The sequence below is a fragment of the Jaculus jaculus genome, chromosome 3, assembly GCF_020740685.1.
Source record: "Jaculus jaculus isolate mJacJac1 chromosome 3, mJacJac1.mat.Y.cur, whole genome shotgun sequence".
Taxonomy (NCBI): Eukaryota; Metazoa; Chordata; class Mammalia; order Rodentia; family Dipodidae; genus Jaculus; species Jaculus jaculus.
Window position 1 is genome coordinate 177,456,705 of NC_059104.1, and position 25,985 is coordinate 177,482,689.

The 25,985-nt window shown below is 45.2% G+C and overlaps 1 protein-coding gene across 1 annotated transcript in view; it reads left to right on the top strand.

Annotated features, from left to right (window-relative positions):
* The window catches only part of Ctr9 (CTR9 homolog, Paf1/RNA polymerase II complex component), a 34,619-nt gene extending 14,151 nt beyond the window's left edge, over positions 1–20,468 (top strand). Inside the window, exons 7-25 of the mRNA XM_045145470.1 lie at positions 1,461–1,568; positions 3,566–3,673; positions 3,782–4,018; positions 4,218–4,307; positions 4,416–4,544; positions 4,668–4,851; positions 6,883–6,971; positions 8,893–9,078; positions 9,159–9,246; positions 9,400–9,548; positions 10,505–10,621; positions 10,762–10,907; positions 12,471–12,542; positions 13,588–13,723; positions 13,842–13,988; positions 15,093–15,250; positions 16,022–16,118; positions 16,324–16,436; positions 19,286–20,468. Of these exons, the coding sequence (XP_045001405.1) occupies positions 1,461–1,568; positions 3,566–3,673; positions 3,782–4,018; positions 4,218–4,307; positions 4,416–4,544; positions 4,668–4,851; positions 6,883–6,971; positions 8,893–9,078; positions 9,159–9,246; positions 9,400–9,548; positions 10,505–10,621; positions 10,762–10,907; positions 12,471–12,542; positions 13,588–13,723; positions 13,842–13,988; positions 15,093–15,250; positions 16,022–16,118; positions 16,324–16,436; positions 19,286–19,712 (2,781 nt within the window). The 3' untranslated portion in view covers positions 19,713–20,468. The remainder of the gene's footprint in view (positions 1–1,460; positions 1,569–3,565; positions 3,674–3,781; positions 4,019–4,217; positions 4,308–4,415; positions 4,545–4,667; positions 4,852–6,882; positions 6,972–8,892; positions 9,079–9,158; positions 9,247–9,399; positions 9,549–10,504; positions 10,622–10,761; positions 10,908–12,470; positions 12,543–13,587; positions 13,724–13,841; positions 13,989–15,092; positions 15,251–16,021; positions 16,119–16,323; positions 16,437–19,285) is intronic.
* Positions 20,469–25,985: the final 5,517 nt, after the last annotated feature.

Consider the following 25,985-nt stretch of genomic DNA (forward strand, 5'->3'; position numbering starts at 1 on the left):
ACAGTCTTATTTCTTTTTATTGACAACTTCCATACATACAGACAATAAATATACCCTGTTCATAGTTCCCAAATCTCCACTCCCTCTTCTTGCCAACTAATCTCTTCTCTTTTTTTAAATATTTTATTTATATTTTTTACTATTTTTTGTTTATTTCTTTTTTAATTTAATTTAATTTTTTTTTTTTTTTTTTTTTTTTTTGTTTTTCGAGGTAGGGTCTCACTCTAGTCCAGACTGACCTGAAATTCACTGTGGAGTCTTAGGGTGGCCTCAAACTCACAGCAATCCTCCCACCTTGGCCTCCTGAGTGCTGGGATTAAAAGCGTGAGCCACCACCACACCTGGCTACTCTTTATTTATTTCTTTATTTGAGAGCAACAGTCAGAGGAAGAGGCAGAGAGAGAATGGGCATGCCAGGGCCTCCAGCCACTGCAAACAAACTCCAGATGTGTATGCTTCCTTGTGCATCTGGCTAACGTGGGTCATGGTCCGAATTGAACCTGGGTCCTTTGGCTTTGCAGGCAAATGCCTTAACCACTAAGCCATCCCTCCAGCCCTCTCTTCTATTTTGATGTCATTATTTTCTTCTCTCCTGTTACGGAGATCTTATGTTAGTAGTGTCATCCACTATAAAGCCATGAATACCATGGCCACTTAGTGTCTAGATTACAGCATTGTAAGCAGTCTTCCCCTCCCTTTGACTCTTACATTCTTTCCGCCACCTTTTCTGTAATGCTCCTTGAGCCTTAGAGGATATGTTAGAGATGTCTTACTTAGTGCTTAGTACTCCACTGTCACTTCTTCCCAGCACTTTGGTGAGTTTTGAGTCACCCCAATAATCAATGCCATCGGAAAGAAGAAGCTTCTCTAATCAAAATTGATTAATTAATTAATTACCTGGGCATAAACATAACTACTTACAGAGCAGTTTGGTGGAGATAATATATCCATACAGCCAGGCAAAAGTATTAATTATCCCCCTAGGGCTTATGAGCTCCCCAGCCCTAGGCTTTTGATTAGGTTTTCATTACCAGGCAGGAATTTCATCCTGTGGAGCTGGCCTCAAGTCCAATCAGAGAGCAATTGGTTTCCCCCATAACGGACATTGCACCAGTTAGTACATTTTGCCTGGCTGGCCAGTTGTATAGCTTGCAGGGTCCACTGCTGGTTAACACTGATAACTTTCCCCCCAACAAGCTGCATAGGCCTTTTCAGCATTCTGACAGCTAGCTAACAGGGAGGAGACGTCAGCTCAGCTCCAGCTTGATTTCTCAGTGACCTATAAGAGCCCAAGCTGTGGAGTCTTCAGCAATAGAGTCTTACCATATAGTTCTGGTGGGCAACCAAGAGCCTTGGCAATAGCCTGCAGTTACAGCCTTATTTCCTGAGACTAAAGAAAACCAGAGAAGTACTAATTAAGTAATGCTTTTACTCCACACTGATACAATGCTTTCTTTTAGGCCGATTCCATCAAAAATGGTGTCCAACTTCTTTCCAGAGCCTATACTATTGATCCTAGCAACCCGATGGTACTGAACCACTTGGCAAATCACTTTTTCTTCAAAAAGGTAGACTTTTATTTTCAAATTATGTTTTTTGTTTTCCTGAATGAAGTCACTACTTCTCTTGTTTAACTGGGGATATGATTTGAAAATGTCAGAGCTTTTTTTTTCCAAGTTAGAGTTTGTATTGGCAGCTAAAGATATGTACATTTGTTCACGTAATCGTCACTGGCCCTTGGACCGTGCGGCACTGCCGCGGATGCCAGTGGGGGTCCGAGTGCTGTCTGCGCTCGAGTTCAGCTTCATGGAAAACACAGGCGTGGAAGCAAATGTGAAAATACAGGAAGAGAAACGAGGACGCACTCATGGTAGAAAAGCTCTTGAGCTAAGCTTTGCGAAGGCCAGCGCTAACGGCAGGAGTAGGGAAGGCAGGTCTGGGAAACAGCCTCGGCAGCTGGAGCGTTTGGAACGTAGCACGCCGTGGGCTGCGACAGGCCGCGTGTCAGAGCCCGGGAGCGGAGCGCTGTGTGCGAGGATCTGGGAGCGCTTACGTACGACGTCTTCATTTCTGTTGACATGTTGATCTTCGTACGTTACTTCCACTGACGTTGTGGAAGTCAGAGTGTTGCAGATTTTTTTTTTTTATGTTTATTTATTTGCAAGTGACAGAGAGAGAGGGAGAGAATGGGCGCGCCAGGGCTTCCAGCCTCTGCAAATGAACTCCAGACGCGTGCGCCCCCTTGTGCATCTGGCTAACGTGGGACCTGGGGAACCGAGCCTCGAACCGGGGTCCTTAGGCTTCACAGGCAAGCGCTTAACCGCTAAGCCATCTTTCCAGTCCAAGTTGCAGATTTTTTGAAATACTAGATATAAGATTCCATTGACAGAGTTTTTATCCAGTAAATGTAAAAGTTTAACCTGCCATATTGAAACCAGGGACTGAGTTATACTAAGAACTTTAAACTACTTTAGCAATTTAGGTAAAAGCTGACAAAAATATATCAACCTACATTATTGTTAGTATAATGTTATTGTAGCTTTTTGTATGATTTGTTTCTTTTTTCAAGGTAGGGTCTCTCTAGCCCAGGCTGACCTGGAATTCACTATGTAGTGTCAGGCTAGCCTCCAGCTCACAGTGATCCTCTTGCCTTAGTCTGGGATCAGTGTTATTGTTATTCATACATATTCAATGTTTCCTAAATCCTAGGCACGGTAAAAGTGCATTCCAAGCTGTGTGTCCTTTAGTCAAGGTATGAGGATCACCAGGAGTTCTAGGCCACCCTGAGACTATATGAGTTCATGAGTTCCAGGTCAGCCTGGGCTAGAACGAGACCCAACCTCGGAAAAACACCCCCCCAAAAAAAGTGCATTCTAGGGGCTGAGGAAATGGCTCAGTGGTTAAAAGGACTTGCTTGCAAAGCCTGCCAGATGGGTCTGATTTCCTAGTGCCAACATAAAACCAGATAGACAAAATGTCACATGTGTCTGGAGGTCATTTTCAGAGGCAAAAGGCTCTGGCCCACCCATACTCACTCTCTTTCTCTCTGCTGGCAGATCAAAGAAAAATTTTAAGTATATTTCAGATACTTTTGTAATCTTCGTATCTGTGCTATATGCTTAGATATATACTTCATATCTTGACCTTTTTTTCAGTTTAGTTTTAGAATTTTGTTTTTGTTTTGTTTGTTTGTTTTTGAGACAGGGACTCACTCTAACCCAGGCTGTCCTGGCACTCAGTCTATTGTCCCAGCAAGCCTTCTCAGTGCTGGGACTAATGACATGTGCCCCCATGCCTGGCGAGTTCCTATTTTCTTGATGAGGAAATTGAGGCAGAGTTAGTAGCTAAGACCATGGAGCTAACCTCAGTGCACTCCTTTACCTAGTTGTAGAAGCGCAGTGAGCCACTGATGAGCCTTCAAGCTACAACTCTTAATACTAAAGGGCAGCTGCTGAGAAGATGGCCGCACACCTTGTAGGTAGATAAAGAGTTACTGGCTAAGGTGCAGTAGCCATCCAAGAAAGCTCCCAGCCTTACTCGTTGATTTCTGATTGTCCATGCTCAGGATTACAGCAAGGTCCAGCACCTGGCTCTCCATGCATTCCACAATACTGAAGTGGAGGCTATGCAAGCAGAAAGTTGCTACCAGCTGGCTAGATCATTCCATGTCCAGGTAGGATGGTTTATCATCTCTGTAATATGTAGTCCTTTGTTTATAGGCTTGGAGGTCTTCAAAGCACTTTTGTATATATATTTTTGATCTTGTTCTTTTTTTTTTTAGGAAGATTATGACCAAGCTTTTCAGTACTACTATCAAGCCACACAGTTTGCTTCGGCCTCTTTTGTACTGCCATTTTTTGGTTTGGGACAAATGTATATTTACCGAGGTGACAAAGAGAATGCATCTCAGTGCTTCGAGAAAGTTTTGAAAGCTTATCCTAACAACTATGAAACTATGAAAATTCTTGGCTCCCTCTACGCTGCCTCAGAAGATCAAGAGAAACGAGATATTGCCAAGGTATGTTTTTAAGACTGAGCTGTGCTGCAACTCCCGGCCACGTCATTGCTTGCCGTTACTGGTAGAGCTACGAGAGAAGCAGATTGTGGAGTCTACCTTGTTCCACTTTGGACAGCAAACAATTGGCTTTTTAAGCAGGTTGCAGTAGCCATCATTCTTTACTTGACAGCAGTGGTTTAATGATTTCATTTACCCTCAGGGCCATTTAAAGAAGGTCACAGAACAGTATCCTGATGATGTTGAAGCTTGGATTGAATTGGCACAAATCTTAGAACAGACTGATATACAGGTATTGAAGCCATGCTTTTTAGCCCCTAAATGGTGTGTGTTTGTAAGCCTGGTGGAGTGTTTCTTTTACTTATGCATATGCTTTATTCTGTCCACCATCAAATCGCAGGGCGCCCTTTCTGCCTATGGAACAGCAACACGAATCCTTCAGGAGAAGGTGCAGGCTGATGTCCCCCCTGAGATTCTGAATAATGTTGGGGCCCTCCACTTTAGACTTGGAAACCTCGGGGAGGCAAAGGTGGGAAAAATAGAAATGGTCCTCTTTAAAAAAAAAAAAATACTTGATCAAGTTAAATGCACACTATTTGGGGGTGTATCCACTAAATCTCTTAAGAACATCAGTTTTCTTTCTCCCTCACAGAAATATTTTTTGGCGTCCCTGGACCGCGCAAAAGCCGAAGCGGAGCATGACGAGCACTACTACAATGCTATTTCTGTCACCACGTCGTACAACCTAGCCAGGCTGTACGAGGCCATGTGCGAATTCCATGAAGCAGAAAAGCTATATAAAAACATTTTACGAGAGCATCCTAATTACGTTGACTGTAAGTAATTCAAGCTTTGCTTGTGTAATAAAATTCCTAAATTTCTACATTAGAAGCAAAAGCTGGTTAGAAAGAAACAGACTGGGAGTTTGGTCAGTGGTTAAAGGTACTTGCTTGCAAAGCCTACTATCCTGCATTCAGTTCCTTAGCACCAGTATAAAGTCAGACAAAAAAGGCTGTAAGTAGCCAGTGTTTGTTTTTAGTGGCAAAAGTCTATGGCATACCCAACCCACACTCACACATGTTCAAATAAATAAAAATATGAAATTTAAAAAAATAAATGAATGGGGCTAGAGAGATGGCTTAGCAGTTAAGGCGCTTGCCTTCCAAGCCTAAGGACCCAGGTTCAATTCTAGGTCCCACGTCAGATATACAAGATGGCAGATAGCATATGCATCTGGAGTTCCTTTGCAGTGGCTAGAGGTCCTGATGTGTCCATTCTCTCTCCCCCTTTCTCTCTCTCTCAAATAAAAATAAATAAAACATAAGTGAATGAATAAATGCAGGAGTTCTGCCCTTTCAAGGCAGGTTATACTCTTTTTAAAAAGTTGTGTCTGATATACATGGTGACTCCTGTCTGGAGTTCGTTTGCAATGGCTAGAAGCCCTGGCACGCCCATTCTTATTCTCTGTCACTAATGAACAAATAAAAATAAATATTAAAAACAAAAAGTGGGCTGGAGAGATGGCTTAGTGGTTAAGCGCTTGCCTGTGAAGCCTAAGGACCCCGGTTCGAGGCATGATTTCCATTTCCCCAGGACCCACGTTAGATGCACAAGGGGGCGCACGCATCTGGAGTTCGTATGCAGTGGCTGGAGGCCCTGGCACACCCATTCTCTCTCTCGCTCTCTATCTGCCTCTTTCTCTCTCTGTCTGTCACTCTCAAATAAATAAAATAAGCAAAAAAAAAATTTTTTTTAAAAAGCTGGGCTGAGGTAGGGGGATTGCTGTGAGTTCAAGGCCAGCCTGAGATTACATAGTGAATTCCCAATCAGCCTGCGCTAGAGCAAGACCCTGCCTTGAAAAACTAAAAGCCAGCACTCGGGAGGCAGAGGTAGGACGATTGCCGAGAGTTTGAGGCCACCCTGAGACTACATAGTTAATTCCAGGTCAGCCTGGACCAGAGTCAGACCCTACCTTGAAAAACCAAAACAAAAAAAAGAAAAGAAAGAAAAACAAAAAGACATTGGTATGCATTGGAAAGAAATGTGAAACAGATTGCTGGAAGCTCATGACTGTAATCCCAGCACTTTGGAAGTAGAGACAGGAGGATCAGAAGTTCAAGGTAACCCTTAGCTACATAGTGAGTTCACTGTCAGCCTGGGACACATGAGAATGTGTATTAAGATGAAATAAAACTAGCTGGGTGTGGTGGTGCATGCCTTTAATCTTAGCACTTGGGAAGCTGATGTAGGAAGATGGATGTGAGGCCAGCCTGAGACTATAGAAATGAGTTCCAGATCAGCCTGGGATAGAGTGAGACCTTACCTCAAAAAAGAGAGGGGCTGGAGGGATGACTTAGCGATTAAGGTGCTTGCCTACAAAGCCAAAGGACCCAGGTTCAATTCCCCAGGACCCATGTAAGTCAGATGCACAATGTGACGCATGCGGCTGGAGTTCATTTGCAGTGGCTAGAGGCCCTGGCATGCCCATTCTCTCTGTCTCTCTCTCATTCTGCTTGCAAATATGTAAATACATTTTCAAAAAAAGAAAGAAAGAGGGCAAAGGAAATAAAGGGAGGGTGGGAAGAAAAGGAAGGAAAAAAATAATTTAGCTTGACATAAGGATTTGGAACAGGGTGCTACCCTCTGGGAATGGAATACAAAAATGAATCATGTTTTCAAAAATAAGTCTTAATGTTGTGGTAATAAATTCCTCTTTACCTTGCTGTATTAATATTTGATACTTCTTCACTTGTAAGACTCCTTTATATGGGTATAATACAAAATACAATTGTTTCAAAAGTAAGACTAGTAGTAAGAGCTTTTGTGTCTAATATTTGAACACAAAAGCTCTAAATTGTGTCTTTCAGGCTACCTGCGCCTAGGAGCCATGGCCAGAGACAAAGGGAACTTTTACGAGGCTTCGGATTGGTTTAAGGAGGCTCTCCAGATCAATCAGGTTGGTGAGCTGCCTCTTGGCTTTGATAAAGAATCATCTTCACTCTTTACCCCTCAAATCACTTTTTTTTTTATTTAACAGCTACCATGTTTCTAGTAACCTGGGCAACTCTACTTTTTGATGACCTAGTTTTGTTTTGTTTTGGAGTTTTCACCTCTTAAAGATTTTAAAGAGCATAGTAGCTTGCATGATTAACCGTGAAATGAGTGGGGCTGAGGAGGTGGCTCAGCCTCAAAAGCATACAACCTGAGTTTAATCCCCAGAACCCATGTGAAAACAGCACACACACACGGTGGTACATGTTGCAGATCACCACACTGAGGAGCAGAGACAGGAGGGTGCCTCAAGCTCAGCTGGCCAGCCAATCTAGCCCAATTGTCAAGCTCCAGGCTACTGAGAGACCCTGTCTCAAAAAAAGTAGATGGCGTTCCTGAGAATGATACCAAAGGTGGTTCTCTGTCCTACACACATACACAAAATCAAGTAATAAAAGTGATAATAGGCTGGAGAGATGGCTTAGCAGTTAAGGCATTTGCCTGCAAAGCTAAAGGACCTTGGTTTGATTCCCCAGGACCCATGAAAGCCAGATACACAAGGTGGTGCATGTGTCTGGAGTTCGTTTGCAGTGGCTAGAGACCTTGGTGTTCCCATTCTCTCCCTCTCTCTCTCTCCCCCCCCTTCCTCCCTTTTCTCTCTCTTGCCTCTTTCTCACTCTCTCAAATAAATAAATAATTTTTTAAAGTGACCACATTTTTAAATATAAATATCTTATTTCACCTATACTGAACAATATGACTCTTGTCTTACTTTTCTTTGTTTTTGTTTTTTGAGGTAGGGTCTCACCCTAGCCTAGACTAACCTGTCACTCTCTAGTCCTAGGCTGGCTACAAACTCACAGCAATCCTCCTACCTCTGCCTCTGTAGTGCTGGGATTAAAGATGTGGGCCATCATACCTGGCTTCTTTAATTATCTCTAGGCTGGTTGGAATTTAAAAAGGTCCAGAGTCACAGTGTCTCAGCATTTTGATGGAATCACAGAGGTCACCTAATTTTTGACTGTGACCTACCGTAAAAAGAGTTTTCACGTTACAGCCTAGTATCCATCTGGTATAAAAATGAACACAGGGCTGGAGAGATGGCTTAGCGGTTAAGCCTAAGGACCCTGGTTCGAGGCTTGATTCCCCAGGACCCACATTAGCCAGATGCACAAAGAGACGCACGTGTCTGGAGTTCGTTTGCAGTGGCTAGAGGCCCTGATGTACCCATTCTTTCTTTCTCTTTCTCTCTGCCTCTTTCTCTCTGTCGCTGTCAAATAAATAAATAAAATAAACAACAATAACAAAAAGAATGAACACAAATGACTGAAAGGAAAATTACCCAAGTGCTGGAGAGATGGCTTAGCAGTTAAGGCATTTGCCTGCAAAGCCAAAGGATCCCGGTTTGACTCTCTAGGACCCACGTAAGCCAGATGTACAAGGGAGTGCATGCATCTGGAGTTCATTTGCAGTGGCTGGAGGCTCTGTCCTGTCCTGCCCATTTTCTCTCTCTCTGTCACTCTCTGCTTACCTCTCTCAAATAAATAAAAATTTTCAGGAAAAGAAAATTACCCAAGTCAATGCTCTTGCCAGTGGCCTACACTGATGTTTTTACTTTATTCCAGAATATCCTGTTCTGTATGCTGATAACTACACACCAGGTTGAGTTTTGCAACTCACAAGTGGGTCTCAACTCTCATTCTGAGAACTACTGGTGTAGCTGGGAATGTAGTATGTGTCTGTAATCCCACACTCAGGAGGCGGAGGCAAGAGGACCAGGAGTTCAAGACCCATTTGTAAACCTGTTCATTGTCAAACATCATGGAAAAATGACTGATCTCCTACAAGTCAAATTACATATTTCCTTTGTTGCATATGTGTTTTAGGATCATCCGGATGCCTGGTCTTTGATTGGTAATCTTCATTTGGCAAAACAAGAGTGGGGGCCAGGCCAGAAGAAATTTGAAAGGATATTAAAGCAGCCTGCCACGCAGAGTGACACTTACTCTATGCTAGCCCTCGGCAATGTGTGGCTCCAGACTCTGCACCAGCCAACCCGAGACCGTGAAAAGGCGAGCCCTTTGTCTTCCTAACAAGACTGCTATGCTGTGTTCTTGTTTGAGCCTTCTCAACATTGCTGTTTTCTTTGTAGGAAAAACGACATCAGGATCGTGCGTTGGCCATCTACAAGCAAGTTCTCAGAAATGATGCGAAGAACTTGTATGCTGCTAATGGCATAGGTGATATCAGACCTCAGTGTCCATAATGACTTGAGAGATTAATTCTTTGGACAAGTGTTTGTAGATCACATTTTCATGCCCACTATTATCAGTTTAGTTGTTTTTAACTTGGTCTTGGGAAGTGCTTCAATGTGAGCCTCTGTGTGACTTTAGGAGCTGTTTTGGCCCACAAAGGGTATTTCCGAGAAGCTCGTGATGTGTTTGCCCAGGTGAGAGAGGCGACTGCAGATATCAGTGACGTCTGGCTGAACTTGGCACACATCTATGTGGAGCAGAAGCAGTACATCAGCGCCGTGCAGATGGTACAGCTGGTCTTTCAAGGTGGTTCGGGGCCATGCTCGTTGAGTGCTTAACCTTGAAAAAAAAGTCATACTCAGTATCTCTAATATATTAAAAGTAAAAAAGCTCTTGGGATCTTTAGGATATGTTTTGATCAGAAAGAAGAGGCTTGTTAAAAAAGAAAGCAAAAAGCTGGGCGTGGTGGTGCATACCTTTAATCCCAGCACTCAGGAGGCAGAGGTAGGAGGATTGCTGTGAGTTCAATGCCACCCTGAGACTCCATAGTGAATTCCAGGTCAGCCTGGGCTAGAGTGAGACCCTACCTCAAAAAAAAAAAAAAAAAGAAGGCAAGCACAGTACAGGCTTTGGGGAGTAGTTTGTTTTTTTGTTTTTTTTTTTAATTTTTATTTATTTATTTGAGAGCAACAGAGAAAGAGGCAGATATATATATGGAGAGAATGGGCGTGCCAGGGCCTCCAGCCACAGCAGACAAACTCCAGACATGTGCACCCATTTGTGCATCTGGCTAATGTGGGTCCTGGGGAATCGAGCCTTGAACCAGGGTCCTTAGGCTTCACAGGCAAGCGCTTAACCACTAAGCCATCTCTCCAGCCCAGTTTTCCTTTTTTTAAAATGATGGTATTTTTTTTAATGATGGTATATTCAGAGAGGCTGACAGAACCCAGATTCCCATGGTTGAAGAGTGCCATGTTAATGTCAAATTAACCGTTGTGTGTGTTTGTTGGTTTTGCCTGCACATTAATGAGAAGTGTAATGTCAGACAGTTCAGGCTTGCTTTAACCCAGGGCCTTGCCTATGTCCAAACAGCCTGAACCACCAGTCATATCTCAGGGACCAGACTGGCAGTGTAAGACTTTCCTCTCCTTACTGTCACTGACTTATACAGACCATCAAGGAAGAGACAGAGCATAATTCTTGTTGCACTAGTAGTAACATTTTCCTTTTTTTTTTTTTGTAGTATGAAAATTGTCTCAGAAAGTTTTATAAGCACCAAAATACTGAAGTTGTACTCTATTTAGCCCGGGCCCTTTTCAAGTGTGGCAAGTTACAGGAATGTAAACAAACTTTGCTCAAGGTAATCACAGGAAGACTTGTTATTTTCTGACCATTTCTGCATGGTGTGTGCTCATGTAGATATTAGCACTTTAGTTTCACTAAAATCCTCTTCATTGACATTAAGTCATATGAAATATTTGCTTTATATTTTGTTTACAGGCTAGACATGTGGCACCCAGTGACACAGTGCTGATGTTTAATGTGGCCCTGGTCTTGCAAAGATTAGCTACCTCTGTCCTGAAAGATGAAAAAAGTAATCTCAAAGAAGTACTTAATGCTGTGAAAGAACTGGAGCTTGCACACAGGTAAAATTTATGTTCAGAAAAGCCTGTGAAAGATTTGTTTCTTTAAAACTGTTTGTCTCTGGGCTGGAGAGATGACTTAATGGTTAAGGCGATTGCCTGCGAAGCCAAAGGACCCAGATTTGATTCCCTAATACCCACATAAGCCAGATGCACAAGGAGTGCATGCATCTGGAGTTCACTTCCAGTGGCTAGAGGCATTGGCATGCCCACTGTCTCTGTCTGCCTCTTTCTCACTGTCAAATAAATAAATAAAATATTTTAAAAACAAAAACTATTTGTCTGAAAAGATGCACTATCAAGTCTCAGGGTAGCCTTGAACTCATGGTGATCCTCCTACCTCTGCCTCCTAAGTGCTGGTATTAAAGGCATGCACCACCACGCCCAGCTTAGATCTGACCACTTTTGCTTAATGGATTTATTTAGCTCAGCTCAAAGTATATTTAATCTTATAATACTTATCTGGTAACTCACTGTGTGATAACATGAAAACGTGGCATCTCTCTGTGTTTGATCCAACTCTGTTGATATTCTGAAGCATTTCTTGCTCCTGACCTCCATGCTGGTAGAGTTAATAAATTTATTGTTATTTTATTTAGAGTTAATAAATTTATTGTATTAGTCATTGCTTAAATCTTTTGTTATCTAAGAATTTGCTGGGCTGGAGAGATGGCTTAGCAGTTAAGTGCTTGCCTGTGAAGCCTAAGGACCCCAGTTTGAGGCTCGGTTCCCCAGGTCCCACGTTAGCCAGATGCACAAGGGAGCGCACGCGTCTGGAGTTCGTTTGCAGAGGCTGGAAGCCCTGGCGCGCCCATTCTCTCTCTCTCCCTCTATCTCTTTCTCTCTCTGTCGCTCTCAAATAAATAAAAAATGAACAAAAAAAAAATATCTAAGAATTTGCTAATAATATTAAATGTGTTTTTGCCTTTCTTGATGAATTTGTGGTGGGGTTTTTTTTTCAAGCTCTAGTCCAGGCTGACCTGGAGTTCATTATATAGCCTCATGGAGGCCTTGAACTCACAGCAGTCCTCTTACCCCTACCTCCTGAGAGCTGGGATCAAAGGCGTGCGCCACCATGCCTGGAAAATTTATGTTTTATTAAACACACTGAATAGCTTAATGATGAGCCTTTTTTTTTTTGAGGCAAGCTCAACAGTCTGGCCTTGTTCTATGTGAGAAAGGATTGGCATGCCAGGGCCTCCAGTCACTGCAACCAAGTTCCAGGTGCATGTGCTGCCAGCTTGTGCTCATGTGCGACTTTGCACATCTGCATCACTGCGCATCTGGCTTGTGTGGGCCCTGGAGAGAGGAATGTGGGTCCTTAGGCTTCACAGGCAAGCGCCTTAACCACTAAGGCACCTCTCCAGCCCATTGATGAGTCATTGAGAAATTGTTACATATATAATTTTCCTATTGATAAGAATACTCTTTATGTAGGACATAAATTCATACAAGTCAGTAACTAGCCTCTTCTCAAAATGATTCTGTAGAACAGACTGAAAAATCTAAAGGGACGTATTTCATTGGAATCTTTTAGTTGAAACATTTTATTTTCTCTCTGTTTAGATACTTCAGTTACTTGAGTAAAGTGGGAGATAAAATGAGATTTGACTTGGCCCTTGCTGCCACAGAAGCCAGGTAATGCCGCTGCTTACAGAAGGTGACTTTAGGGGAAGCAGTGATGACTAGTGTGAGCCAAGTGAAGGTCACCTGCCTTCAGTTATTCACAGTCCACTCAGAGTCCCCAACCTGTGCCCAAGGCCTTTCCTTTCAGGGAATTTGGGAAGATTGATTTGCTCTAAGTACTCGGGTTGTGTGGAGGAAATACTTTTCCTTTCTTTCTTCCTTTTTTCTTTCCTGTTTTTTCTTTCTCTTTTTTTTTTAAGGCAGGGTCTTGGTATGTAACCAGGCTATATGGAACTCAAGGCCCTGAACCACCATGCCTAGCTGGGAGATACTTTTCTGTTTTATTTAGGCGTTTCTCTCTTTTTGAGCATTTTTGAAACAGGGTCTCACTCTAGCCCAGGATGGCCTGGAACTCACTCTGAAGTCCAAGCTGTTCTCAAACTCACGGCAGTCTTCCTACCTTAGCCCTCCACGTGCTGGGATTGATGAGGAGTGTCGCCGCTCCCAGCACTTTTCTTAGCTAATGTCAGCAGATCAAGAATAGGGCTCCCCAAGTGTTGCAGTCAGGTTTGCATTGCTGGCAGAAATCACCCAACCAAAAGCAGCTTTTGGGGAAAAAAGGGTTTATTTTGACTCGAGGGGAAGCCCCATGATGGCATGAGCAGAGGGAGAACATCACCTCCTGGCCAACATCAGGTGGACAACAGCAGTAAGACAGTGTACCAAACACTGGCAAGAAGACACTGGATATAACACCCATAAGCCCTCCTCCAACAATACACTCCAGGAGATGTTAATTCCCAACTCTCCATCAGCTGGGAACTTAGCTTTCAGAACACCTAAGTTTTGGGGAACACCTGATTCAAACCACTGCACCCAGTCTTATGTTGAAAATATTGAAGTGTTGGCTGTGCTTTACTTTACGAGGACTTCGAGTTTGGAAACTTAGCACAGTTGGTGGTATCTACATGTGTTTCAGGAAATCGATTACTCTCAGTTTTTGAAATAAGCTGCTCTGTGCTTTTGAACTGGTGATATTTCTCTAATCCTGAAATAGGCAGTGCTCTGACTTACTGAGCCAGGCCCAGTACCACGTGGCTCGGGCACGGAAACAGGATGAAGAAGAGCGGGAGCTGCGGGCTAAGCAAGAGCAAGAAAAGGAGCTGCTCAGGCAGAAACTTCTTAAAGAACAGGTATATGTTAGAATTTGCATGTATGTAATGCCTTTGTACATTAGGGTTGTTGCCATGGGTGTTTCCACCCTGAGACCATTTTGATAGTCCCCTCTACCACCACTCTTTCCCCTCATAGGAGGAGAAACGTCTCAGAGAAAAAGAAGAGCAAAAAAAACTTCTGGAACAACGGGCCCAATATGTGGAGAAGACCAAAAATATTCTCATGTTTACTGGCGAGACGGAAGCAACAAAAGAGAAGAAACGAGGTGGCGGTGGCGGACGGGTAAGGACTCCTGCTTGTGCACCAACATCAGCAGTAACTCTGGCTTGTCAGGGATGGTGCACATAGTTGGCTGTGTACTTGGTTTTTTTATCTTTATCTCCCTCTTCCAAGAGTCTTCCAACACAAGTACAGCTGGACCCTGCCTTTTGTTACTGTTGCTTTAAGTTTTCTGTTGCTGATGTTGAACTCAGCGTCATATATTCTAGGCAAGTGCTGTAATATTGAGCTACTGCCCCAGCCCAAATACTGCCTTACTTCATGATGGTCTGAATTACCTTTTGTGTGTGTGTGTGTGGTTTTTTGAGGTAGGATTTCACTGTATCCCAGGCTGACCTGGAATTCACTATGTAGTCTCAGGGTGGCCTCGAACTCATGGCGATCCTCCTACCTCTGCCTGCGAGTGCTGGGATTAAAGGTGTGTGCCACCACTCCCAGCCTTAAATTACCATTTTTTGACTTTACAATGCAAAAATTATAAGCATTCAATACACACTGCACCTGAATCTTGACATTTTCCCAGGCTGGGGTATGTGGTATGATACTCTTCTTGTGATGCCAGACGACTGCAGAGAACACGGTTCGCAGACAGCCACATGGTCACGAGGGTAAACAACCAGTACCGTGCCATATACTGTAGGGCTCCACTGTAGAGTTTTGGAAGGTAAATGGAGTAAATGCATTTTGTGCTGTAGGGTACATTTATCAAGACATAAACCATGTAAGTCAAAAGTCTGAGGATTACTGTAAGTTTGAGACCAACCTCAGGCTACAGGTATGAGTTCCAGGTCAGCCTGGGGTAGAGTGAGGCTCTCCCTTAGCAAACAAACATACCCGAAATGCATTTCAAGACTGACTGAGTGCCTTTTACGTTGTGGTCAACTCTCAGATGGCTTATGATTTTTGCAAAGTTTGAACCAATGAAGACTTTGTTCTTTTTAGGAGTGTTTAAAACATGAGCCTGCCAAGCCCCTCTTCCATGTGACTTAGTGAAAGATCCCTCATTGTTCACCTAGCTGAGAGAACTCTCTGTGGCTGACTCCTTAGCAGTCCTGCCACACTGCTCCAGTGTGGAAATAGTTGACTGTGGTCTTGCTTGGGTTGTAGCGTTCTAAGAAAGGAGGCGAGTTTGATGAATTTGTCAATGATGACACTGACGAAGACCTCCCAATATCCAAAAAGAAGAAGAGAAGAAAGGGCAGCGGCAGTGAACAAGAAGGCGAGGATGAGGAGGGTGGGGAAAGAAAGAAGAAGAAGAGGAGAAGGTAGTGTCCTCATTCATGTTTTAAAATTCACGTTCTGGACCTTAATGTTGAAAATTTATAAAGCCTTACAGCCACTTGATCTTCCCCAACAGTGAAGCTTTCTCCCTCCCCACTTCCTGTTTTAATCCCGAGGTAGACCCATTTCAAAGCCCCCACTGCGTGACTTGCACTCGTTGCCACAGCTTTCCCCCGGAGCACGTAGAGGTTGCCTGTGGCTTACGCACTGTAATCGTGATTGGAAAGTGGACGTGGTGCAGACCGAGCCCGGGATCACAGCCGCACTGCATAGGCAGTGTTGCCTCATGCTGAAAATGGGAACAGGTGTGACAGAGCCATCTGCTATATGACCCAGGGTGCTTGGCTGTCTCACACGCCCCAAGCTGTCATTGTGGTGCTTTCCTGTCCACCATTCTCTATTCAGCTGTCTTGCCCAGACCCGCCCTTCTCACCCCCAGTCAGCTACACTTGGGAAAGGACCTGGCAGATTCATCCCTTGTGTCATTGGAGCTGTGGTGAGGCAGTAGTAGCAGGCAGGAACCAGCCACTGAGCAAGGAAGGGAAGGGAAAGAGGTGGACATGCCTGGGATCCCAGGGTAGATGACTGACGGAGAGCCACAGTGGCAGGCTGCTGCAGACGTCACGTAAACGTGCTGGCTCCCCTGAGGAGCAAGCTGTGTGGCTGAGGTCAGCACCCATACACAAGGGCACTGCTGTGGTGACAGTCTGACATTAAGGCATGGCTCTTGATGAATTCTTTGTGTCACTCTTTAGACCTCCAAAGGGAGAAGAAGGATCTGATGATGATGAAACAGAAAATGGCCCAAAGCCCAAGAAGCGCCGTCCACCAAGAACAGAGAAGAAAAAGGCTGTAAGTTTATTATAATCCTGTGTTTTTCTGTCCCCTGCAGACACCGAAGATGGTAGTCCACTATAATGCAGTCTTTCACTGCATCATCCAGCCAAATGCTTGTTTTTGTGGTTGGTTTGTGGCTATGATACAAACCCAGTTTCACAAGATGTCCTAATTAGTGAGAGTCTTGACTAATCTGTCACATTTGACATTCATTCTTCAGCCCAAGCCAGAACGCCTGCCTCCTTCAATGAAAGGAAAAATAAAATCCAAAGCCATCATATCATCAAGTGATGACTCTTCAGATGAGGATAAACTGAAGATTGCTGATGAAGGGTGAGGTTTTCCCCTCTGCTAATTCTAATTCTCCAAGGATGTGGGTAAACCATGAGTGGCTCTGCTCAGCAGCCTTTCAATATACCAGGGACAGCAGTAAGTTTGTCTTTGTCTCTCTCTCTGTCTCTCTGTCTCTCTCTCTCTCTCTGTTTTTTCAAGGTAGGGTCTCACTCTAGCCCAGGCTGACCTGGAATTCACTATTTAGCCTGAGGGTGGCCTTGAACTCATGGCAGTCCTCCTACCTCTGCCTCCTAAGTACTAGGATTAAAGCGGGTGCTATCACTCCTGAAAATCGGAGGAAACAGTCATGGGCTGGCTTGGAACTCATTGTGCAGCTCAGGCTGCCATCAAACCCATGAAGGCCCTTCTGTCTCAGGCATATGCCACCATGCCTGGCTATCTTGACGTCTTACAGCTAGAAAGAACCTTGATATCTTGCTCAAAAATTTAGCAGACATTTCCTAGGTAATATTCCCATAAATGATATGTGTCATTTTACTGCCCTACTGTTGACTGGATGAAACTATCAAGAGTAACCTAATGGTGGCATGGTGGCTGTTACTCACCTCTGCCCTCCTTGGCAGGCATACATACCCTTGACAGCTTATACAGAACTCTCCTTGAATTCATAGCTCCCAGATGAAGCAGTACTTGGTTTTGTTTACCCTAAATTAGTCCCTTGAGCTCAGTTGTCCATCATGTGGTTTCTTTAATGACTAGAACTCTCGGTCCTTCTCTGCTCTATATTGCCTTATATTCCTGTGTGGTCTTTACTCCAGTCAAGAGATAGGTCCCTTTTGTGAAATAGGGTGTGAAGTTCTAGGGATACAGAGAAAATGACAGGCTTATGAATTCTCCCAAGAACTTTTTCTTTAGTAGTGAAGACTCACTTTTCACAGCAAGTGTAGAGGCAGTGGAGAATAGCAAGTAACCCCAAGCTGCTGTGCTAGGTGGTATGCATTCTCAGTTCACTAGTGTGTCCAGTGTTCTGGGAGCACGCCTGTGCTGGAGTTGGTAGTGGGAGAGGTTATGTCCTTGGTAAGTAAGAGGAATGATGTTTGAGTGCAGTTGTAGAGGAAAAAAGGGAATTCCTGGTTGGTCACTGATGGGAAAGATCAGTATGGTACTAATGAGAGGCTAGCCTCAGGGTCATGATCTGGAGAAAATTATCTTTGAATACTTGCCACTTTCTTTGCTCTGGAGACACTAGCTGACACAAATTTGGCTTTTCCCTGAAATCCTGTTTTGCCCTTGTTATCATAGTATTACCCAGACTACTGATTAGAACCATGAAAGTGCACCAGGCATGGTGGCACACACCTTTAATCCCAGCACTTGGGAGACAGTGGTAGGAGTATTTAGTGAATTCCAGGTCAGCCTGGGCCAGAGTGAAACAAAAAATAAAGAAAAGCAAAAAAAAAAATAAGCCCCATTAAAAAATGAAAGTAGGGGGCTGGAGAGATGGATTAGTGGTTAAGCACTTGCCTGTGAAGCCTAAGGACCCCAGTTCAAGGCTTGACCCACGTTAGCCAGACGCACAAGGGGCGCACGCGTCTGGAGTTTGTTTGCATTGGCTGGAGGCCCTGGCGCTCCCATTCTCTCTCTTTCTATGCCTGTCGCTCTCAAATAAACAAAAAAAATTTTTTTTTAATGAAAGTAGGGCTGGAGAGATGGCTTAGCAATTAAGGCACACACCTGTGAAGCCTAAGGGCCCAGGTTTGATTCTCTAGATCCCACGTAAGCCAGATGCACAAGGTGGCACATGTGTCTGGAGTTTGCTTGCAGTGACTAGAGATCCTGTTGCACCCATATTCATATTTATTCTCTCTCTCCCTCTCTCTCTCCTGTCTCAAAAATTTTTTAAAAAGGAATTCAGAATGTGAAAGTAGTCCAGGGTAAGGCTGAACTCCTTCCAAGTCTGTGGCTGAGGTCAAAGCCAAGATTATTTGAGCCACTAGCATTAGTTAAGCTTTGTCCTATAAGTAACTGTCATGAAACCTGCCTGAGCATTTGGCCAGCTGGAAAGAAGAGTCAGATGAGAGAGGACCCAGTGGTCTTAAATGTACACAGGACGAATATTGAAGTCCTTCTCTTCACATCCTCTTACAGTGACCTGGGTTACATAATCATGCATGCATGGCTTCTTTTACATTTGAAAAACCCAAAGAGCCTTTCTTCCGTCTGTAGGGATGCTTTTGTTTCTGAAGAGTCATTTATTTCACCTCCCTCGCCCTTAGACTTAGCTCTGGAGGAGTCAGTGTTCCTTCTCAGTGTGCCATGGAACCCAAAACTTTGAAGATGCCACAGACAGGGTGTGCTCAGAGACCCCCGTCTTTGTGGTGAGGGCACGTTCTTGTCCGGGGCCTTCAGGAGGCAAAGATGCCTGGCCACCACCGCCATTCCGAGCATGTGCCCCGCTTCCCTTTCCCGGCACCTACTAGCCGGCAGCGGGGGAGCTGCAGCGAGGGTGGCTCCTCTGCTGCCGTGAACGCGTCCCGGCGGAGCAGACATGGCGCCGCCGCAAACCCCACACCGCATGTCTGACTGCCCAGGCAGTTGTTTTTGTGGCTAATTGTTGATAAGGACAAACAGATGTTTCTCAGCCTTTTCACAGTTTTGTTATGTGGACCTGGGACAGGCTGCATTCTCACGGAAGTGCCTGAGCGGACCGGAGGCCTCCTCCCTGGCCGTCGGCTGCCTTGCTGCTCGCGCACTTGCTCTTCCTTCCTTTTCGGTCTTTCTTTCACAGAACTGAAGCCCTGTGTAAGCACACCTAGGTGAAAACACAACATGAATGTCTCGTTTGTTAAAAGCAGAGTCCTCATGTCTCCCACACTTTTCTCTCCCAGACACCCCAGGAACAGCCGCAGCAACAGCGACTCTGATGAGGATGAGCGGGTCAACAGACGCGCCTCCTCCGAGAGCGACTCTGACGACAACCAGAACAAGTCTGGCAGCGAGGCGGGAAGCCCCCGGAGGCCCCAGGGACACGAGTCAGATGAGGACTCGGACAGCGACCAGCCATCCCGAAAGAGGCGGCCCTCGGGCTCCGAGCAGTCCGACAATGAGTCCGTGCAGTCTGGGAGAAGCCCGTCCGCCGGGTCTGAGAACGACTCCCGCCCCGCTTCTCCAAGTGCCGAGTCAGACCGTGAATCAGAACGGGGGTCTGACAACGAGGGTTCCGGCCCAGGCTCGGGAAATGAATCAGAACCAGAGGGATCCAACAACGAGGCCTCAGACCGAGGCTCGGAACGAGGGTCAGATGATAGTGACTAGGTTTATTTCATCAAGGAGCTCCGTCTCTGAGGGGAAGCCCTTTTAATATATGAAAGCTGTGATATAAACATTTCAGATGGTTAGTGAAACAATTGTGAAACTTTTCCTAAGATCATTTTTTTCTATGTGTTTGTATATTATGAAGCCCCAAGAGCCATTTCCTGTGCTAGAGTCCAATATTGAATCTCTTGAGCAAACGAGACATCATTGTGGTACAGCTCTACCTGTCCTGTGTGAGAACTGCCGTGCAGCAAGCCCAGATGCCACCTAAGCATTCCCACCAAGGTTTGGCTGGCACTACGGTAGATCTTTGTATATGGTTTTGTTAGGGTGCAGAAACTGGTATATCGGCCGGGCGTGGTGGCGCACGCCTTTAATCCCAGCACTTGGGAGGCAGAGGTAGGAGAATCACCCTGTGTTCAAGGCCATCCTGACACTACATTGTGAATTCTAGGTCAGCCTGGTCTAGAGTGAGACCCTGCCTTGAAAAACCAAAAAAAAAAAGAGAGAAACTGGGATATCCACCTTTGTTCCTTTATGAGTTGAGAAGTTTTTATTTTCTGGAGGAAGAGGTATCGAACGTATAATTGCACCTGAGTGCATAGGAAGGAAGGTATTCATAGTGTTCATGCTGCAGCTGTGCAGGCCAAGTTGCAAATACATACTTCTGTTAGGTTGGATAAGGTATGGACAATGCTTTTCTGTTAGTAGAATGCAAAGACCTCCTAAGCCACAAAATAAAATCCTTTTACCAACCATTGTGGTAACTTTGTATCCCTTTTTTATCTCAGTAACATTTGTCTATTGAACATACGAGAACATACTGAATTTTTCTTTCAATAGTTGAGTGGTATATGTGCAGGGTACATGCGTGTGAGTGTGCATGTCTGTGCAGGCAAAGATAACCTTTGGTGTACTCCTTAGAAACGCGCTCCACCTTTTTTTGAGACAGGGTCTCACGGCCTTTGAACTCATCAAGTAAGCTAGATTGGCTAGCCTGTGAACCCCAGGGATCCATCTGTCACCAATATTGCACACACAGGCCACCACACCTGGCTATTTACATGGGTTCTGGGGTTCAAACTCAGGTGCTTAACACTTAAAAGGGAAACACTTACTAATTGAGCACTCTCTTCAGCCCCTGTTTAAGAATATTTTTAGCTGGGCATATTGATACACCTTTAATTCCAGCATTCTGGGAGGCAGAGGTAGGAAGATCACTGAATTTGAGGCCAATGTGAGATTACATAAATTCCAGGTTAGCCTGGGCTAGAGTGAGACCCTACCTCAAAAACAAAAGCGGGGGGGGGGGGTCGCTGGAGAGATGGCTTAGCAGTTAAGCACTTGCCTGTGAAGCATATGGACCACAGTTCGAGGCTTGATTCCCCAGGACCCATGTTAGCCAGATGCATAAGGGTGCACACATCGAGTTTGCAGTGGCTGGAGGCCCTGGCACACCCACACTCTGTTTCTCTGTCACTCTCAAATAAATTAAAAGGGGGGGGGGGACGCTGTAGAGATGGCTTAGTGGTTAAGGCACTTGTCTGAGAAGCTTAAAGACCCAAGTTCAATTCCCTAGTACCCACATAGCGAGATACACTTGGAGGCGCATGCATCTGGAGTTCATTTGCAGTGGCTAGAGGCCCTAGTATGCCCATTCTGGGTCAAGTAAAAATATTTTTTAAAAAGAGGGCTGGAGAGATGGTTTAGTGGTTAAGGACTTGCCTGTGAAGCCTAAGGACCCCGGTTCAAGGCTCAATTCCCCAGGACCCACGTAATGCACAAGGTGGCGCATGCATGTCTGGAGTTCGTTTGCAGTGGTTGGAGGCCCTGGCGTGCCCATTCTCTTATCTCCCTCTTCTCTGTCTGTTGCTCCCAAATAAATTTTTAAAAAAGAATATGATAGTTTGTAAGCTTTGATTAATAGGGCCAAATAGTATTAAATGTACTGGGAGACAAAGTTAACGCAGAGGTAAAATACGCCCTGCCCTTTTTCTCCACAAGGAGTGTGAATTAAGCAACTAAAGGATGAAGAGACGCTCTTTCCTTCTCTCTGCCTCTAATAAGTAAAAGGGTTTTTTTTTTCTTTTTTTTATTTAATTTTTATTAACATAAGTAAAAGATTTTTAAGAGAAAGAAGTTTAAATCTGGAAAAAACATGCACACCCTTTCCTCTAATGCTTCACAGAAATTGGAAACTCAGGTTCCCATCCTCTACCTCCTTCTTGGTAACTTGTCCCAAACCTAGTCACAGCTGCTTTGACATTCTTAGTTATCACATGAGCCGGCAGTGTGATCCTCAGGACAGCTCTGCTGTGCGGCCCATGGATTCTGGCTCCCTGTGGTAGGGACGGCAAATGCTTCGTAGATATTTGACCCTAGGGGACAAGGTCCAAGCATGAGGAGAGGTGTGGCCTTTGGAAAGAGCTAGGACTGCTCATCCAGCGAGCCAGCCCCACATGGGTGCATTCCTGGCCGGTCAGTGTTGAGATGAAAAGACCATGCGGGGAGCATCGTTCTCATGAAGAAGCTGAGACCAGAGTCAGCACAGCTGGAAAATCGAGTCATCATTGTCAATTGCTCAGCGTCTGGATTGAGTGTGTTGTTCATCAAACATTTCCTGGGCTAATGGGTCACCTAGAGATCCAACCAGCCAGTCGTCCATCCGCTGAGGGAAGGAGGAAGAGACTCAGGGTGTGTACTCTCATTGCTCTCACAAAATACCCGACAAAAGGCAACTTCAAGAGAGGCTTATTTTAAGGGTACAGTCAGTCATCGAGGGGAAGGCGTGGAGGCAGCTGCTCATGTCCTGTCCGGTGAGGGAGCCGAGGAGAACGCATGCTGGTGATCTGCTCACTTTCTGCGTCTTAGTCTTGGGACTCCATCTCGCGGAGTGGGGGAGCCCATGTTGAGGGTGGCCCTGCAACGCGGGGTATGTGAGGTAAATTTGGCTCTCCATGTCTCACTGCCACCTGATAAAGCTGTTTTCAGAGTAACATTTTGTTGTCACTTTGTTCTCAAGGTAGGGTTTCACTGTAGCCCAGGCTCATCTGGAACTCACTCTGTAGTCCCAGGCTGGTCTCAGACTCACCGCAATCCTCCTGCCTCTGCCTCCAGAGTGCTGGGATTGAAGGTGTGTGCCACCCCATCCAGCCAGAGTAACATTTTTTTTTTATTTATTTGCTAGAGAAAGAGGGAGAGAGAGAATGGGCCTCCAACCACTGCAAATGAACCCCAGACGCATGGTTCCCCTTGTGCATCTAGCTAACGTGGGTTCTGGGGAGTCGAACTTGGGTCCTTTGCCTTTGCAGGCAAATGCCTTACCTGCTAAGCTATTCCTCCAGCCCCAGAGTAACATTTTTATACAATGCAGTTCCCACATTACACTGGTGGCTTGGTAGGTCACTGCTCAGCATTTCAAAAGACAAAGCAAGAGTTGGGTTTTTATTGACAACCTTTTAAATTTTTATTTATTTATTTGAGAGCGACAGACAGAAAAAAAGGCAGGTAGAGAGAGAGAGAGCATGCCAGGGCCTCCAGCCACTGCAAACGAACTCCAGACGCGTGTGCCCCCTTGTGCATCTGGCTAACGTGGGTGCTGGGGAATGGAGCCTGGAACAGGGGTCCTTAGGTTTCACAGGCAAGCGATAAACCACTAAGCCATCTCTCCAGTCCAAGAGAGATGTTTTGTTTTGTTTTTGGAGGTAGGGTCTTGCTCTAACCCAAGCTGACCTGGAATTCACTGTGTAGTCTCAGGGTGGCCTCAAACTCATGGCAATCTTCCTTTCTCTGCCTCCCGAGTGGTGGGATGGAAGGTGTGCACTACCATTCCCAGCTTTAATAGTTGTGTTTTGAGTCCCAAATACTACATATGCCTAAGGTGACACTCTAAGGGTTCTCTCTACTCAAAAGACTTGTGTGTGTGTGTTGGCATCTCATACACTCACCGGTGGGGGGAGGGGCACGAGCCTCCAGTGGCTTAGGTGGAACAGAGACCCACTGGATTGCTCTTCCGCCTGGTCATGTTTTGAGCCAGAGTCTCTGCATTTTGGAGCCGGTGGGACTCCAACGTTTCCTGGATTTCTGCTCCCTTGCAGGACTCAGTTAGTGGCACATGTGGCCACAACTAATACTTTCACATGAGATACGGAGATTTGAACTCTGGCAGTCTCAGGCCCGCCTCGAGCTTGGGCAGGAAGCACACATAACCACTGAGCAATCTGTCCAGTCCAAGAATGTGAATTTACTTAAATTGATAAACTTCTGGGATATATGTGAAATAGTTGTTTCCACTAATATCTCATGTGTTGTTCATTTTAAAGGCACATGTATAAGTACATATTATGTAAAACTCTGAGAACATGTTTTCCTCCATCCATATGTCATAAAATAATTTCATTCAAAATCAATACAAATTTTTTTTTTTTTTTTTTTTTTTTTTTGCTGGGCATGGTGGTGCACACCTTTAATCCCAGCACTCAGGAGGCAGAGGTAGGAGGATTGCCGTGAATTCGAGGCCATCCTAAGACTCCATAGTGAATTCCAGCTCAGCCTGGGCTAGAGTGAGACCCTACCTCAAAAAAAATTTTTTTGGTATGTGGGGCATGTACACGTGTACAGAGAACAAGACAACACTGCATGTCCTCCTCTATGGCTCCTGGGCTTTCTGCTTGGTTTCCTTGAGACAGAGTCTCTCAATGAACCCACAGCCGACATTTCCAGCCTGGTTGACCAGTGAGTCCCAGTGATTCTCCTGCCTCTGCTCACTTGGGACTGGGGTTAAAGATGTACATGGTCATGTCTGGCGTTTTATGTGGGTGCTGGAGATCAAACTCAGATCCTCAAGGGATGAAACTCAGGTCTCCATGCCTGGGCAGCAAATGTTCTTACCCACTGAGCCACTCCCCACCCCCACCCCAGACCTCAACAAAACTTTTTTTTTTTCTTTTTTCTGAGGTGGAGTCTCACTCTAGCTCAGGCTGACCTGGAACTCGCTAAGTAGTCTCAGGGTGGCCTCAAACTCATGGCAATCCTTTTACCTCTGCCTCCCGAGTGCTGGGATTAAAGGTGTGCGCCACCATGCCTGGCTCAAAGTCTTCAGCTAATGTTTTTCTCTCAGGCTACTCTCCAAATCCTGGAACAAGGTTTCAAGAGAACATCAGATTCTAGCCCATTGCTCTGCTTTGGGCCCACCCTTGGGTGACTGTGCTTTGCTCAGCTACAAACAGTATCTGAGCGCTGAGAACCTCAAGGCCTTTCATTAGGACAACTAGCTGTCTCTGCAGTAAGTGGTATTTCCATGTGTTTCTTTAAAAGTGGTCTTAGGGCTGGAGGGATGGCTTAGAGGTTGCCTGTGAAGCCTAAGGACCCAGGTTCAATTCCCCAGTAACCATATAAGCCAGGGGGCGCAAGCATCTGGAGTCCTTTTGCAGTGGCTAGAGGCCCTGGCATGCCCATTCTCAGCCTGTTTCTTTCTTTTTCTGTCAAATAAAACAAAATAAACTATTTTTAAAAAGAAGTGGTCTTAGTTGGGCATGGTGGCACATGTCTTTAATCCCAGCACTTGGGAGGCAGAGGTAGGAGGATCACCATGAGTTCAAGGCCACCCTGAGACTACATAGTAAAGTCCAGGTCATTTTGAGCTAGAGCAAGACCCTGCCTCGAAAAAAGAAACAAACAAACAAAGAGTGGTCTTGAGGGGCTGGGGAGATGGCTCAGCAGTTAAAGATGCTTACTTGCAAAGGCTGATGGCTAGGTTTAATTCCCCAGTACCCACAGAAAGCCAGATGCACAAAGTGGTGTGTTGCAGTCTGGTTCGCATTGCTGGTAGAAATCACCCAACCAAGAGCAGCTTCTGGGAAAAAGAGGTTTATTTGGCTTACAGGCTCGAGGGGAAGCTCCATGATGGCAGGGCACCCAGACCCCTTCAAAAGAGTTGACATTCTTCTTGTTGCCCCAGCGCAGGTCAGCTAGCCCAGTCTCAAAGGTTGTAATCTCTCAGTTGCAGCTGAACGGGCAGCAGTTCACCCAAAGATGTTCCTTTCTGTGCCATATCCCTCTGCACACACCAGTTCATTTCTACGCAAAGCAACCCTGCACAACTTCTCAGGACACGGGCACAAGAGCAAGCTTCTCACATAAACTGCTAGCTCAGTCCAGGCACAGCTCTTTCTCACCCTCATAAGCCAAACCTCACAGTCCATAGTTCTTACTGCATTCAGGTCTTAGAGCTCAGACCAGAATAGTCCTTTAATCTGTACTTACAGCACTGCA